This window comes from Camelus dromedarius, chromosome 17 (genome assembly GCF_036321535.1).
Source record: "Camelus dromedarius isolate mCamDro1 chromosome 17, mCamDro1.pat, whole genome shotgun sequence".
Classification (NCBI taxonomy): domain Eukaryota; kingdom Metazoa; phylum Chordata; class Mammalia; order Artiodactyla; family Camelidae; genus Camelus; species Camelus dromedarius.
In genome coordinates, this window is record NC_087452.1 from 4233222 (window position 1) to 4248252 (window position 15031).

The 15031-nt window shown below is 48.9% G+C and overlaps 1 protein-coding gene across 15 annotated transcripts in view; it reads right to left on the reverse strand.

Annotated features, from left to right (window-relative positions):
• TSEN2 (tRNA splicing endonuclease subunit 2) overlaps nt 1–12455 on the reverse strand; it is a 33767-nt gene extending 21312 nt beyond the window's left edge. Inside the window, exons 1-7 of one of the 15 annotated variants that reach the window (XM_064496238.1) lie at nt 12348–12365; nt 12006–12122; nt 11703–11791; nt 11236–11339; nt 6732–6947; nt 5263–5344; nt 2310–2346 (exon numbers count right to left, since the gene is read on the reverse strand). In XM_064496238.1, the coding sequence (XP_064352308.1) occupies nt 2310–2346; nt 5263–5344; nt 6732–6947; nt 11236–11274 (374 nt within the window). In that variant the 5' untranslated portion in view covers nt 11275–11339; nt 11703–11791; nt 12006–12122; nt 12348–12365. The other 14 variants (XM_064496241.1, XR_010384762.1, XM_031470922.2 and 11 more) reach the window with 14 other exon arrangements.
• Between the last annotated feature and the right edge of the window lie 2576 nt (nt 12456–15031).

Here is a 15031-nt window from a genome sequence, read left to right on the forward strand (position 1 = left end):
GCCGTGGGGGGCCGAGCGCTGCCCCAGATCTGGTTCTGAAGCTGTACAACCATGTTACTCATCTCACTACGTGTCAGTCCTCCCAGGCTCCAGAGCTGGGCTGCTGGCTTCGAGCACACGCATTCCAGATCAACTGTTGGTTCCCTGCGTGTGAGATGGAAACAACTATCCCGACCTCCGAGCTTTCTTGAGAAGATGAACTGAGAGGACCTGGGTAAAGCACGTGGACCGGTAACCGGCACAGCTGGAGCAGTGAGTACCGGGCAATCGTGACGATCAAGGCAGGATGAAGACACCCGTCGGGATATTCATCACAGGAGAGCGCGGCCCCCTCCCCCACCGCATTGGACCATCACCCCCAAGAAGAGGACTGAGGTCTTCCCTCCTCTTGCTTCTCCGGCACCCACTCAGTGCCTCACGCTGACACACAGGCGCCCGCCACAGGTGCTGGCTGGGGAAGGACCACGAGTGAGGAGGGGACCGGCACCACCCAGGACTGGTCCTTCCAGGACACACCCCACATACATCAGCCCCCGAGGGCATCACCTGAGGGCCTGGATGCATGCCTCCAGAAAGGGTCACATGGAAGGTTCTCCTCGCCCAAGGACAACTAATGTTGGAAAAAGGCCAATTAGGGTGAATCCACTTGAAAGATCCGAATTTCAGAGGAAACAGTAAAGAAACAATTACAAGTACTTAAGTTGGAAAATTAGCCTAAAGATACAAAAAGGAGTCCTTTTTTCTAACATTTAACACAATTTTGACTGTGATGGCAAGTATATGAACAGATGATGAACCGTGTATGACAGGGGGCGGGGAGGGCGTGACTTCCTGACAGACCTGTCAGGTGTGTTGGAGCCCTAACTCTCGGCACCTGCGAATGTGACCGTGTCTGGAAACAGGGTCTTTGCAGATATGATCCAGTTAAGATGACGTCACACTGACTGGCGTCCTTTAAGAAGAGGGAGATCTGGAGACACCCAAAGGAGATGATGGTGTGACGGCGGAGGAACAGACAGGAGTGATGCATCTATGAGCCCAGGAAGGCCCAGGCCGGCCACACCAGAGCTAAGACAGGGCAGGCAGGGCCCTCCCCGGAGCCTTCGGAGGGAGCACAGCCCCGCCAGCACCTGGATTCTGTGCTTCTGGCCTCCAGAACTGTGACATCTGCTCAGTCTGTACTGTCACGGCACCCGTGGTAACACTCAAGGACTGATGAAGCCCTCGCTGTGGTGCTGGCCGAGGGACAGCCCGTGGGTGGAGGGCAGCCTCCCTGACGCAGAGCCTCACACTCAGCCAGCCTGGCCTCACGCTGTCCCTCCGGCCAGCCATCAGGGTGTGGCTCTGCAGGGGGCCTTCTGCTCTCTGCTGCAGCCTGGCCTGGGGCAGGGGGTTGGCCAGGGCCTTTCAGGCCCCCACCTCCGACCAGAGCCCCGCCCACCCCCAGTCGGTGGCTACACAGCCTCTGAGATCTCCCAGGATCCCCCTGGCCATGGGCTAACGCGCACGAAACCAAAGGGAGCTGTTAGATTCGGCCAGTGGTGCCAGGAGCAAGATGCAGAATGATTGTGGCGTGAGCTGTTCTGAAGGCTTCCTGGAAGAAATGCAGCTCCAGCTGTGCCTCAGGGGTGATGAGGATTTAGATGGAGGAATGGGTCCTACCAAGGGACCATGGGGTGTGGGGCTGCAAAGAGGAACCGGGTGTGGTCCACGACCCCCAGCAGCCCACAGTCTGATCCCCGTGTAGGCGCCAGGGAAGGCTCCGTGGATCCAGAGGGACAGTCCCAGCGCTGAGGGCGGGCGGAGAGGAGAGAGACACGCCTGCTGGGCCATGGGCCGTGCAGCCACAGCCAGGCAGGGAGATGAGCTCCGGGAAATGGGAACAGCATAAACAAAAGCCCAGAGGAAGGAGTCTCGGCTGTATGAGTGGCGGGGGAGCCTGTGGGAAAGCCTCCTTCCCTAACCCCACACGTGCAGAGCAAGGAAGAAGCACGGGGCCACTTCTGCCCACACATGGCAGGAGGCCAGTGCTACCTCTGAGGATCTCAGTGCTTACAGACAACGTACATTACAGGAGAAGGTTCACATTCTGGAAGGGATTTAACTGGCAAATGATTCAGCTTAGGATTATTTTTTAAAATAAACTTAGTGCATTTCAAATACGATTTGATCTACATTAATTTCAGACGTAAGTTTCAAAGACATACATACTACCAAAAAAAAAAAAAGGTGAGGACAACCACATCACAAGAGTCTACCTAACAACAGATCTGACTTAAACCATAATTCTGACCAAGGCCGAGACTCACCTCTGTGACGTGATTATAGGCATGTCTGTCTTCACACCTGTAACGACAAAGTTTTATTAGTTCAGACACATTTTCCTTAAGGAGAAAAACACACTGACAACCTGGAAAAGACAACAAGTATTTCAAGATTCACAAAATCTCACATCTAGAAGGCCGACTGATCCTGTCTGCGCAGCCGTGGTAAACATGTGCCTCCCATGCCATCAGGCCCCACGCCCACGGCCCGGCCAGTGCTGCTGACTTGTTGGCACGCTTGCTGGGCTCAGTGTGACCTCGGAATCCTTGTCAACGTGCCGGCTAAGCAGCAGCGGCAATGTGGGAGGGGAAAACCTGCCACCCCCGAATGCCTGTGCCCTCAACTTCCAGATGAGGGCACTGAGGCCCCGAAGTTCCACATGTTACCCCATTCTCCATGTTCCACGAAGCATCTTCAGCGACAGCTCCTCACAGGCGCCCGAGGGAAGGGGTGGTGTTAGGTCTGGGTGTGGGTGTGGGAGTCCTGGTCTCCAGCTCTAGCTCTGGGCCTCTGGCCAGAAGAGTCTTTCTGCCTCAAATGTTTCTCACGTCACCTGGTGTGTTTTAGTCCTGGGCCTCCCGGACTCTGCCTTTGGGCAAGTCCTCTCTCCTCTTCCAAACTCAGCCCCCTCTCCAGGGCTCTAAATGATGTTCAGCTTGAAAATCCTACAGAAGTGAGTTCTCAGACTCCTAACTCCTTAGGAACTTGACAGTCTTCTCGATGTCATGATCTCCGTCCTCTGGTAGTTCAATAGCAAACAACAATTTAGCAAGTTTTACTGATAGCCTTCCATATGGCAAGCACAAGAAATACAGAAGTAATGAATTCCCTCTCCTTGAGACACTCACAATCTAGTTGGGGAGATAGACCAGCAATGACTGTAACCCAAGCTGATATGTGAGCAAGTAACGTACTAACTTTACTTGGAAGGGTTAAGAAAAACACAGAGGAGGAGTAACTGAGTGGGGCTCTGAAGAATGAGTAGGAGTTCGCCAGGTGGACCGGGGAAAAGGCAGAGGAAACCATGCACAGGGGCTGGGAAACTGCAAGGCACGGCAGGGTCACAGAATGACAAGCAGCCCAGGGTGGCCTGGTGCCAACAAGTAGAAGAGGGTGGAGAGAGAGGAGGGTGGAAGGTGAGGGTTAAGCCTGATTTTGAAGAACCCCCTGAAACGGACATCTGAGATCTACTTCCTCAGGGCAGCCCACAGCCTTAATTTCTGTTTTCGTGGCATAAATTCAATTCCTTCAAACTTCTCACTGTTTAAAACTTAGTACTACACAGATCAGGACAAGATTCTCAACTCTTAAGATCATTACGTGATATGAAAATTTTTTTTTGGCCAAATAGTAACTGCCAGGGCTGGGGGAGGGGCAGGCAGAGTTATTACCCTACTTGCTCTGCTTTTTCTCTCCCTTTTTAAAACTCTATGAAGATATTTAAAACACACTCCTGCTTCCTGGTGTAAGATGTTTCACGTTAAAAAATCCAGGCTCTCAACCACGCCGACATAATTATTCATTTGCTTTATCGCACAATATCCACGAAACCGTCTCAAGATAACAGAACCAACACCACCACCTATGAGATGACTGCTGAGAACAATGTCAAGATCATTCTGCAGCTCTTTCTTTCCTTAGAGTACACGGCAGGCTGACTGCACTGGTGGCCCCAGTTTCTCAGGTCTTCCATCGGCCAAACCTCTCGACTCTGGACCAGTGGAATATTGAAAACATGTGCAAGCAGAGGCCTGAAGAGCACTGGCCCGCAGAGGACCGCTACTGACCCTCCACCATAACCGTGAGAACATGCCGGGGCTGGCCTGAGGAGGATGACACGCACAGGGCCCTCCACCCCTCATCCCAGCTGAGGCCAGTCTAGATCAGCAGGCAGTCAACCAACAGACAACCAGACATTGGTGAGTCCAGCTGGAACCATTACTGGACTGGTCCACGAGTGCAGCCAGCACGTAACTAACCAGATGCATGTGCACGTAGCCACGAGCAGCGGACCTCCCCAGCAAACCTGTAGACTCAAACTGAGCAATCTGGCTGCTGTTGAAAACCACTGAATTTTGGGATGGTTTGTTAAACAACGTTGTGGCAGGAGATACAGAGTCTATCCCATTAGGACTGAACAGTCAAATGACCATGTTTTAAAGTTGCACAAAATAGCTTCCCCTTGTGGCTACACCACCAACTTGATATACAGATTCCTTGTTTTTTTTTTTTCTTCAGAGGAATTACTTTTTAAAATTTAGCTTTGTTTTGTAATCATGTAATAATACATTTACAAGGTTCCAAGTTCAAATCTACAAAGTCTCACCTCTCTCTCCATCTTGTTCCATCCTCCCCCCGACAGGTATTAAAAAAAATTATGGTTTATCCCTCCATATATTTCAAAGATACCTTTATATTCCCTTCCCCCCAACTATGCCACAGCACACATGCAGACTTTCCATTCCTTTGCTTTCTTCACTTAGAAAAGTACACCAAGATAAAAGATATATAAATGAAATAAGAACAGCAAATGAGAACCACACACATTGGTATGCTTTAACAAATGCATCAGTGTCACGGTTATTGTTATAAATTCTAATTCTATAAACAAAACATAAAACTCTTTTTGCATCCAGGTGAGCAGGCACTTAATTACCAACACTTTCCACACACACCGTACTCTGCTAGGAAATGCTTCACAACAGAAAAGCCAGCATAACACTTCTGATAATGCCAGAAATCAGATGAGATACATTTTCTCCAGTCACAGGAGCCCTTTCACCTTGATTAGAACTATTCTAGTTGCTATTGTTAGCAATAAAATTGCCAGTGGCTTGTTATGTCTCCCCTAGAATTTTACCATATAACTTGCTGTAAGACCGAAAAATGAAAGGAAAAGATAATTTGCCAAAAGAACTGAACATTGCACAGGCTTACCTTTCCACTTAGCGACCAGCTTAGGATCTGAAATTGTGAAGTTTGGACGGCTTCTAGACAGGATACCTTTTCCGAAATAGCCCTTCCAGGAAGAGAAAAGACTGAGTTAGTGCTTTCCGAGTTACCAGCTTTTTTTGGCTAAGGGAGACTATTTGAGTTAACGAGAGATTCCTTCAATTTCAGCTTCAGTTCTTCCCTCTGAGTGTCCCAGGACTACAAGTGAAGATCTTGGCGCCTTCCCTCTCCGATCCTCAGGAGGGAGCTAGTCAGTCTCTGGTGCACTCCGGCCGATCCGTAGGTAGCGGTCTCGGGCCAGGCCCGTGGGCTGGGGCAGGGCTTCCTCACACGTGGTGGTGGCGGGGGAGCTGGAGCCTGAGCGCAGGGGCCGAGCCTCCTGGGCCCAGAGGCTCCTGGGATTCTCATGTACCTGGGACTGAAGTACTCGGCTCTTCCTCCCTGCCGAGTCCAAAAACATCGATTACCCCCCTCCCCATTTCTTAAAGTTAGAAAAATTTAAACCCGTAGAAAATTGAAAGAATAAGAGGAACACCCTCTACTCTCCGCCGGGGGTTAACGATCAGAATGAGCCACGTGGACAGCGCCTCACAAAGCCTCTTGCTTAATGTCTCGTATTGCGAGTGTGGAGGGGGCTGCCCTCAGCCTAGACCCCGTCCCCCTGGGGTCAGTGCCAACCACTGTATCCTACTTGGGGAAGGTGGCCATAACATGTATTTTTTATAAAACGTCTAGAGAAGGCACATTTACAGACAGAAAATGGGTTAGGAGCATCAGGCCGGGGGTGGCGGCAGGGTTGGAGCAGAGCGGGCCCAGGGCAACTTTCTGTGGCGATGGGGATGTCTGGAACTCAGCTGCGCTGGTGGCTGCACTACTGAGTTTATTACAGTCACTGAACTCAGCACTTAGAATGGGTGAATTATATGGCTCCATATTATACCTCAATAAAGCTGTTTTAAAAATGCCCCCAGTGTTGAATCGGCTATGGGGGCAAAATAAGCAAGCTTCCAGTCTCAACCCGAACCTATCACTGATGGAAAAAAAGCAAAAACTGGAACTTGTCCTCATCTAAGCAGAGGTCCTCAACCAGGAGGGAGGGTAGGTAAGGAGCCAGAGGACACGCTGGATCTGTCCCGGGGCCAGAGCGACTCCCCGTGACCTCTGCGGGTGGAACAGGGGTTAGCAGGGAATTTCTACTATTCACCCATTACACTTCCATAGGTTGCTTGTAACAATGAAGATGCATAGCTTTTATAACCAAAAGACAAGAGAGGCCAATGCATTGACCTGACTTCATTGCTGAAATGTGGGTTTGTGGGTGGTGGTTATCCTCAGAACAAATGGCTTTGGGGCATTGCTGCCCCACTGAACCCCACTGCAGGGAAAGCACCTAAGCCGTTTCGTTTACGGGCGGTTTCTGGGGGCATGGGGAGAGAGCGGCCGGAAGCACGTACTCTCCCGTACAGCTGCTCCGCGTCTTCCGCACTCCTCACAATCACACTGCTGTTCCTCATCTCGGCCCGGAACATCCTGCAGTCCTTCCGAGGCCCGCGGTCCTGGCCGAAGGGGATGGGCAGCGAGGACTCATAGCTCTCGTACACCCTCCTCTTCCTCTTTGGGGGGCGGAAAACGGCCTCCGCCATCGTCCAAGGGTGACTGTCCTTTAGGGACTGTAATAGGGAGGCAGAAACAGAGAGTCAAAAGCTACGCTGGTCAAAAATGCGAGTGCATTTACACCCAGGCTCAGAAAACTGTGGGAAAAATACATTTATAAAGAAGCAAACTAAATGACAGAGTAACATTTTGTACGAGCAGTACAAATCCCACCCGCCTAGAGATCTCAATTAATTCCCACAACAATGTCCGAGTCCACAGTATTATTATTTTTTCAAATTTAACTTTTAAAGAATTGAATGTAGTTGATTTACAATGTTAGTTTTAGGTGTACAGCAAAGCAATTCAGTTATTCATATACACACAGATATATCTATTTTCAAATTCTTTTCCATTATGGTTCATTACAAGGTATTGAATATAGTTCCCTGTGCTGTACAGCAGGTCCTTGTTTATCTACTTTATATATAAGCAATGTGTATCTGTTAATCCCAGACTCCTAATCTATCCTTCCCCGCCTTTCCCCTTTGGTAACCATAGTTTGTTTTCTATGTCTGTGAGTCTATTTCTGGTTAGTAAATAAAATCTGTATCTTTTTTTAGATTCTACATGTAAGTGTTATCATATGATTTTTGTATTTCTCTGTCTGACTTACTTCACTTAGTAGGATAATCTCTAGGTCCACCCATGTTGCTGCAAATGGCACTATTTCATTTTTTTATGGCCAAGTAATATTCCCTTGCAGTGGTATTATTTCTGATTACAGGTGATGAGACAGGCCTAGTGACCCACCCACGGTCACAATGCTTCGGGAAGGTCTCCTGACAGCAGGCACAAGAGCATTTCTGTCTGAGAATTTCTCCCACTGTCTCACTTGGCCAACAGACATTTACCGAGCCCCTACCAGGGGCTCCTAATCAGATGTGCTGGGGATTTAAAGAGAAAACCAAAAGAGATCCTGCCTTCAAGGAAGTAAATCTAGCAAACACTTCATTTTCAAAAAAAGATCTTAAAATACACTCCAAACATGAGGTCAACCAGCTCCCAATTTTTAAGGCACATTAACAACAACACCAACAGCAGCAGCCCTCTCTCTGGGGTCTCTCCCTGACCACCCAGTGCCAGCGGCCAAGAGCAGGGACTGGAAAGCCAGGGAGTCGTGTGATCCGGGGCAAAAGTTACTGGACCCCTCTGTGCTCTGGCTCCCTCAGCTGCAAGAGGAGGATAAAAACAGACTATCTGACAGTTATGATCCACGAAGTGCTTAGAACAGCGCCCGCACGCACTTAGCACAGCACTGAGCCTCACTATGACCGCTGTGAGCAGCACCAACACCGTTTTACAGACGCAGAGACAGTTGGGTCAGAGAGATGTCGTCAGAGGCTCTGGACAGTGGTGGCCCTGGGTGGCCCCACGCCTTCTCTCTGGGTCCTGCTGGGGGCAGAGGAAGCACCTGCCTCTGCTGTGTGAAGGCTCCCTGTTTCTCACAGTTAGGAGCTGAAGGGCTCCGGGGAATAAAGGAATTAGTGCGCCCAGCACAACGAGGGAGGAGAGGAGGGCGAAGGCAGTACTTCTCCCTTCCAGGCCTTTCACTCCCCCTGAGGAGACAAAATGAGGACAAAACACACACAAAGCCAAGTTGGAGGTAACACAACAGGCCACCATTCAATAATGGCTAACGGAAGGAAGTTGGGTGCGGCGTGTGGTAAAGACTGGGGCAGATGCATGTGACTTAGGAAAACTCACCCCTGTGCAAGAGGGAGAAACGCAGGCAGTGCACGGGGCTGATCAGCCCCTCCACTCACTGAGCAGGAGGAGCCTGGGAATGAGACGGGGACCTGAATCTGCTGCTTCCTCAGTTCCACGTCTGGGTCGGATTTAAGCTGACCGTGCATCTGCTGCTTGAACACACAGTGGAGCTGGATCACACGCGTGTTTAACCTCCACGGCTCCAAACCCTCACCGGGGAAAAATAAGACTGATTACTTAGGTGTCCCTGCACTCAACACCAGCATCCCACTGGGCAAAGGATGCCATCCAGCCTCAAACAGCCAAGGAAGGTGGCCAAAGATGAGGCAGGAAGGTGAGTGGCTTTAAGGGTTTATGACCATTAAAAAGAAATGAAAAGCCTTGCCCAGTATGTAATGGTACTTCCATCCACCCTCCCAAAGACGCTGAGGAATTAAAGACAAAGAAAATCACAGACCAAGCAAGTTAGAGAAATTGATAAATTACAACAGTGAGTATAAAAAATAAGAATCAGCAAGTTGGAACCTTCATAGAATTGCCAAAGTACTCCAAGCAGCAAAATGCTAAAATAATTTCTAAATAAAATTCCCTCAATGAAATTAAATATTGAACGTAACTGTATATGTTTTATATATATATATCTGGACACACCTTGCTGTATAGCGTTCATAACAAAACTATGTATACCTCATGTTAATGGGCAATTAAGATATTTTCTGGGGAGGGTGTAGCTCAGTGGTAGAGTGCGTGATTAGCATGCACGAGGTCCTGGGTTCAACCCCCAGTGTCTCCATGGAAAAATAACAAATAAATTTAAAAAGTTTTTTTTAAAAAAGAGATTCTCTTCCAAGGTCATTTTAACTAGATTTCAGTTGCCAATTCATCACTCAACCCAAGCAACTGCAGCTGACCCTTGAACAACAAGGGACTGAATTGCAAAGGTCCACTTACACCCAGATGCATTTCAATAGTAAACACTACAGTACACCATCCACGGTTAATTGGATATGCAGATGCGGAACCTCGGATATGAAAACACCAGGGATACAGAAGGCCAATTATAAATTATACTCAGATTTTCGTCTGCACAGAAGATCAGCATCCGTGACCCCCTGCGTTGTTTAAGGGTCATCTGTACTGCATTTAGTGTTCAATTGAAGAAAAGGCAGTTTATCCTAAAACTAAAACTAATGCTGTGTTGGCTTTTTCGAGGCAAGATGTTGGTCTCTAGTGAGGAACTCTCTAGGGATTTCCAGGAACAATTTGGGTGTTTATAAACATTTCCCTTTTCTATGTTGGTCTCTAGTGAGGAACTCTCTAGGGATTTCCAGGAACAATTTGGGTGTCTATAAACATTTCCCTTTTCTAAACTAACCTCTGGTTAGTATTTGATTTGTATATATTACAATTCAAATTTTTAAAAGAGAAAATGTTTCATGGCTCACTTCAAGAGCTTCCAATTAAGTTCTCTTAAACAAGTGAAAAAGGAAAGTTCTGTATTAATTTGCCTGGTTTAGGAGTTTCCCCTCCAGATTGCTGTTACACTTTTAGAAAGGGCAAGAATGAGCTATGACACTGGATGGCAAGAACTCTGGACTCTAACACAAGTGTGTGACAGGAGGTTCCTGCCACAAAAGACTCCTTGTTTTTCACAAAACCTCAAAATCCGGCACCTAGTGTTACCTCTGCACACGTGACAGCACTAACATCAAGCTGGCTCTATTAACATGCAATGTTCAGGACACGCAAATCTATAGACAGAGAGTAGATTAGTGATTTCCAGGTGCTGGGGGACGGGAGATATGGGAGTGACTGCCCATAGGTATGGGGTTTATTTTGAGGATGATGAAAAAGCTTTAAAATTAGATTGCAGCGATGGTGATGACTGCATCACTGAACATAGTAAACTTGCTCAACTGTGCATTTTAGAAGGGTGAATTTTATGGTATATGATCTCTCATTAAAGCTGAAAAAATTCAGTAGGACAAACCAGAGGCTCTCTAGCTTCCTAGTTTTGTAGAAGAGTTGCCTTGTGCTGAACTTGTAAGGCAAAGCAGGGAAGAAAGGAGAGTTTGCTTTCTCCATTACCTGCACTAAGCCTTTAAGAAATGTTTCCTTAGTGCCATGATGGGAGGCATGGGATGTGGGTACAATCACAAGAGCTAACCATCACCGGGAGGTACAACGTGCCAGGAACTGAATGAGCCATACGCTATGCACTAGGGCACCACTACCTTCATTTTGCAGACAAGGAAACAGAGGCTTGGAGAGGGCAGGGCATCTGCCCACAGCCCCTCCTAGAGAGGATGAGAGGCTAGTAAGGCAGGGAGACAGGGCGTGGTAAGAAGACTGGCCTAAAAGACGACCCATGTCTGAAGCAAACACAGATGTACAGGAAGGACTGGCCAGTGGTCAGGGGGGTTGGGATGTGAAGGCTTAGAGCCTGTGCAGGGTCTTAGGCAGGGAGTGACGACTGAAAAGATTAAGGAAATTAACCTGGCCTCACATATAACAAGGGCTCTCAAGCTTGGCTGCCCTTAGAATCACCTGGGGAAATTTTGCAACTCCCAATGCCCAGGCCTTACCTGCAATTACCTCAGAAATTTCGGAGTGGGACCCAGGTGATTTCAACATGTAGCCAAGGTTGCCGACCGCTGGTGATAGGATGGCCTATTCAAACTCAATCCCAATAGCCATTCCTACAGTACAGATGAGGAAGGGACTCAGAGAGGCTGCCTGCTATGCACCTGTAAGGGGCTACTTTCCCCTTCCCAAACCCAGGCATACTGACTCCTGGTGCCCAAAGCGTTAAGTATATTTACTTTTCTATCAAAAGCAGGGCTTCCTAATTCTTCCTTTGAGCAGACAAGCTAACACCTTTTAGGTGTTCAGTAAATGTTTATTGTAAACAAAACAAAGTAAAACAAAAAAGGGGGAAGGTAGCTTCATTTAATTTTCCAACCCCCTGGGCTCACCTTGCCCAACCAGCTTGGTTAAAACCGCCCACCCACCAAAGCTCACATTCTCCCAATTAAAAAGCGTTTGAAGCTCCAAATGTGTACCTCCTGGGCTAGGGGAGGCGAGGATGAAAGGGACGAGGCCAACAATCCTGCCTCTGGGGAGCTTTCAAGTTAGAACCCGAGACTAAGACCTGGAAACAAACGATAAACATGTGAAGGCTGTGGTGAGGATTAGATGGGAAACTGAGAAGCAGCCGGGTACTGGGCCTAGCATGTGGGAAGCGCTAGCCAGACGGCTGTTGCAACTGCAAAGTCAAAAAGTGCTCAGGGCCCAACAAACCCGTGATTCCCTGTCACCACGGACCCCTTGCTGGCTTCCTGGAGTGGCGCCCCCAGCAACCCTACCAGCGGCTAAGGCTCCCCTCGGGCAGAGCCAGTGTCAGATGCACCTCGACGTCCTCTGCCCCCAGCACCGGACGTGGCGTCAACGTTTCCAGACAGAACACAAAATAGAGGGCTAAGCTGCACGGAGACGCGGAAAGGGGTTAGTTCCCGCAGAACTAGGAAGTCTGGCCCCTCGGCCTGGCCGTCTGGTGCGGCTGTGCGACCCGGGCAACGTCTCTGGGCCGTTTCCGCTCTCGCCCCCGAGGAAAGGGCGACGCATCCTCCCTCGGGGCGCCCCTCGCGTACCCCGGCCTCAGGGCCTCAGCGCCCGGGACGCCTCCCGCTCCCGCCCCGGCCCCTTACCTTCCTCGGCCCCGCGCGCTCGCCGTTACCCCAGCAACGCCGGCTGACGGGCGGACACCGCTGCCGTCAAGCAGTGCGGCCGCAAAGCCGGACGACTGCGCAGCCGCAGAGCCCGCGGGAAGGCCCGCCGGGTCTTTACGGAGCGCGCCTGCGCACGGCCTGCAGGCGGGTCTTCTGTGCGCGCCGCTTGCCTTGTGCCGGGCCGAGGCGGCACGTTCTTTCCATGTGTTGTTCTTGTTTTATCCCCACAGCAGTCCCGCAAGATCCACCTGACAGATGAGATCGAAGCTACTTATCCAATGTCACATAGCTGAGAGGGATTGGGGTTACAGTAATAGGAGACTTGAACCCAGGTCTGAAGACTTGGGGTCCTCGCCCCTGGGGAGCTGGGACACTTGAAGCGACCGGACCTTACATGACCCCAGCTTTTAGGAAGCCGGTCCGCTAAGCTCATCCTGCAGACCTCGGCTTCCTCAGTGCTTCTGTTTAAGTGCAGCCTGCAGGGAACCTGTAAGAAAGTGCCCTCTTGCAGGCACCTGACCAAAAGCCGTGGTGGGCACTGGCTGCCCTCTGCAGCAGCAAGGACACCAGGCCAGGAGTCAGACCTGCATTTGCATCCCCACCTCCCTCCTCACTGGCTGTGTGGTCTAGAGTGAGTGACTTAACCTTTCTGAGCCACAGAGGGATGAGCGAAACAAAAGTGCCTTGGGAAGTGTAAAAGTTTCTCCTGACCTGGTCATTTTAAAGGAGGCTCAGTCGGGAGTCCAATATACACCTCCCCAAATAGGAATCCCAGGGTCTCCAGCACGCATACCTCACATGCCGGGCAGTGAGAGAACGGTGGCAAATAATGCCAGAGAGATTTATGGGGCTAGGTGTGATGGGCTTTGAAATCTGGACCTTTCCCAACTTTGTCTTGTCTCCAGGCCTTTGCACACACTGTTGCCTCACCTGGAACATCCTTTCCCCCTGTCTGTGGCAGTGATCCCTGGTCACCCTTCAGGTCTCAGCTCAGCTATCTCTTCCTCCAGAAGACTTCCTCTTGCCTCCCCACACTGGCTTGAGTGACTTCCCTCTGTGTTCCCACAATAATCTGGTGGTGCACCCTGTGATATCCCTGTTTCCTGGTTTAACTGAACTGTGAGCTCTTGGTAGATAGAGCTCAAGATGTGGCATTCAGTGGATGGTCTGCTTGCAGGGGCCTTAATGGCTCAGCTAAGGAGTTCAGACTTTTATAGAGAAATCAGCCTTTAGAGAAATCAGAATAGCTTCCTGGTTAGAGTGTTGCAAAAAAGGGAACTTCAGCAAGGTTCACAGAATAGTGGTTTCGGGATGGATTGAGTAGGGACGACAGAGCTGGAGAGAGGCTGGAATATTGTACTAGAACATGCCAACTTAGGAAATACTGGATTTAGAATTAGAGGGTTTTAGAAATGAAAGGGAACCCTGAGGTTGTCCAGGTCAGCTTCCTTATTTAACTGATAAGAAAAAAGGCTTGGAGGCACTGTGAGTTGCCAGAGGTAGCAAGTCTGAAGTGGGGCTGAGACCAGAGCCAGGTCTCTGGAACCTCAGTGGGTGCTCTGCACTCAAAGGTTTGGGATTTGCCCATAATGGGATCTCTGGGGCCATCATCTGAAACCCTGTCCCTGCAGAGGGTCAGAGTGAGAACTAACGAATAAGATATTCTTCCCCCAAGATTTTCTCCCCAGTGTGTATTTTAAACCTTTTGTTATGGTAACAAACATTTTCAAACATAACACAGAAGTAGAGAGAACAGCCTAGTAACTCCTCACTTCCAGAATCTTCTAGCTTTGCTATGTTGTTTCTTTTACACTCTCCATATACACATCTGGATCCCACTGCTGGGGTATTTTAAAGTAATTCCAGACATCATATAATTTCACTCATAACAGTTCAGGGTCAGGGTCCTGCTGGCTTCTGGTCATAACATTTTCATCAACCAATCACTACATACCCTTGTTTTATGCGTGCTTCTGTTTAAAGGCATTTTATCTAATGTCTATTGTTGATTCATTCACATTGAATGCCCGGCCAACAGCATTATAACTCACGCCTGAACAAAGCTCATCTCACACATGATTTTCTCCATAAGGAACATCATGGCCTTGGCTTAGGAACACTGGACAGTCCTTTGACACTTGGCTTGGGGGGCGATTAAGTCACCAACACGAAACACAAAAAAGCGACAAAGGCAGCACTAAAGAGATGGCAAAAAGCACACTTGTTTATGATGTGAGAGCTGTAACAAGACAGAGTATCACCTGTTGCCTTCGGCATACTGGGAACCTCAGATTTTTCTCCCCTTGACGCATGTGCGTGTCTGTAAATGACCAAGAGCTATGAATTTTGATTTCAGCATTACAAATAAATTTTAGCCAGTAGGTGAATTTGCAAATGCATAATCTGCCAATAATGAGGACTGACTGTATATGTACATACATTCTGAATATCACTAGCACATCTAACAAAATGATCAATAATCCTTAATATCACCTGTCTGTGAAATGTAACGCAGACCCTCCCTGTACTATTTGGGATATACTTATACTAAAAAAATTTTTTGTTTATCTGCAATTCAAATTCAGTTGGGTATCCTGTATTTTATCTGACCACGCTAACAATTCATTGGGCCTTTGTAAGTGCCAGCCACTTTGCATTCTGTC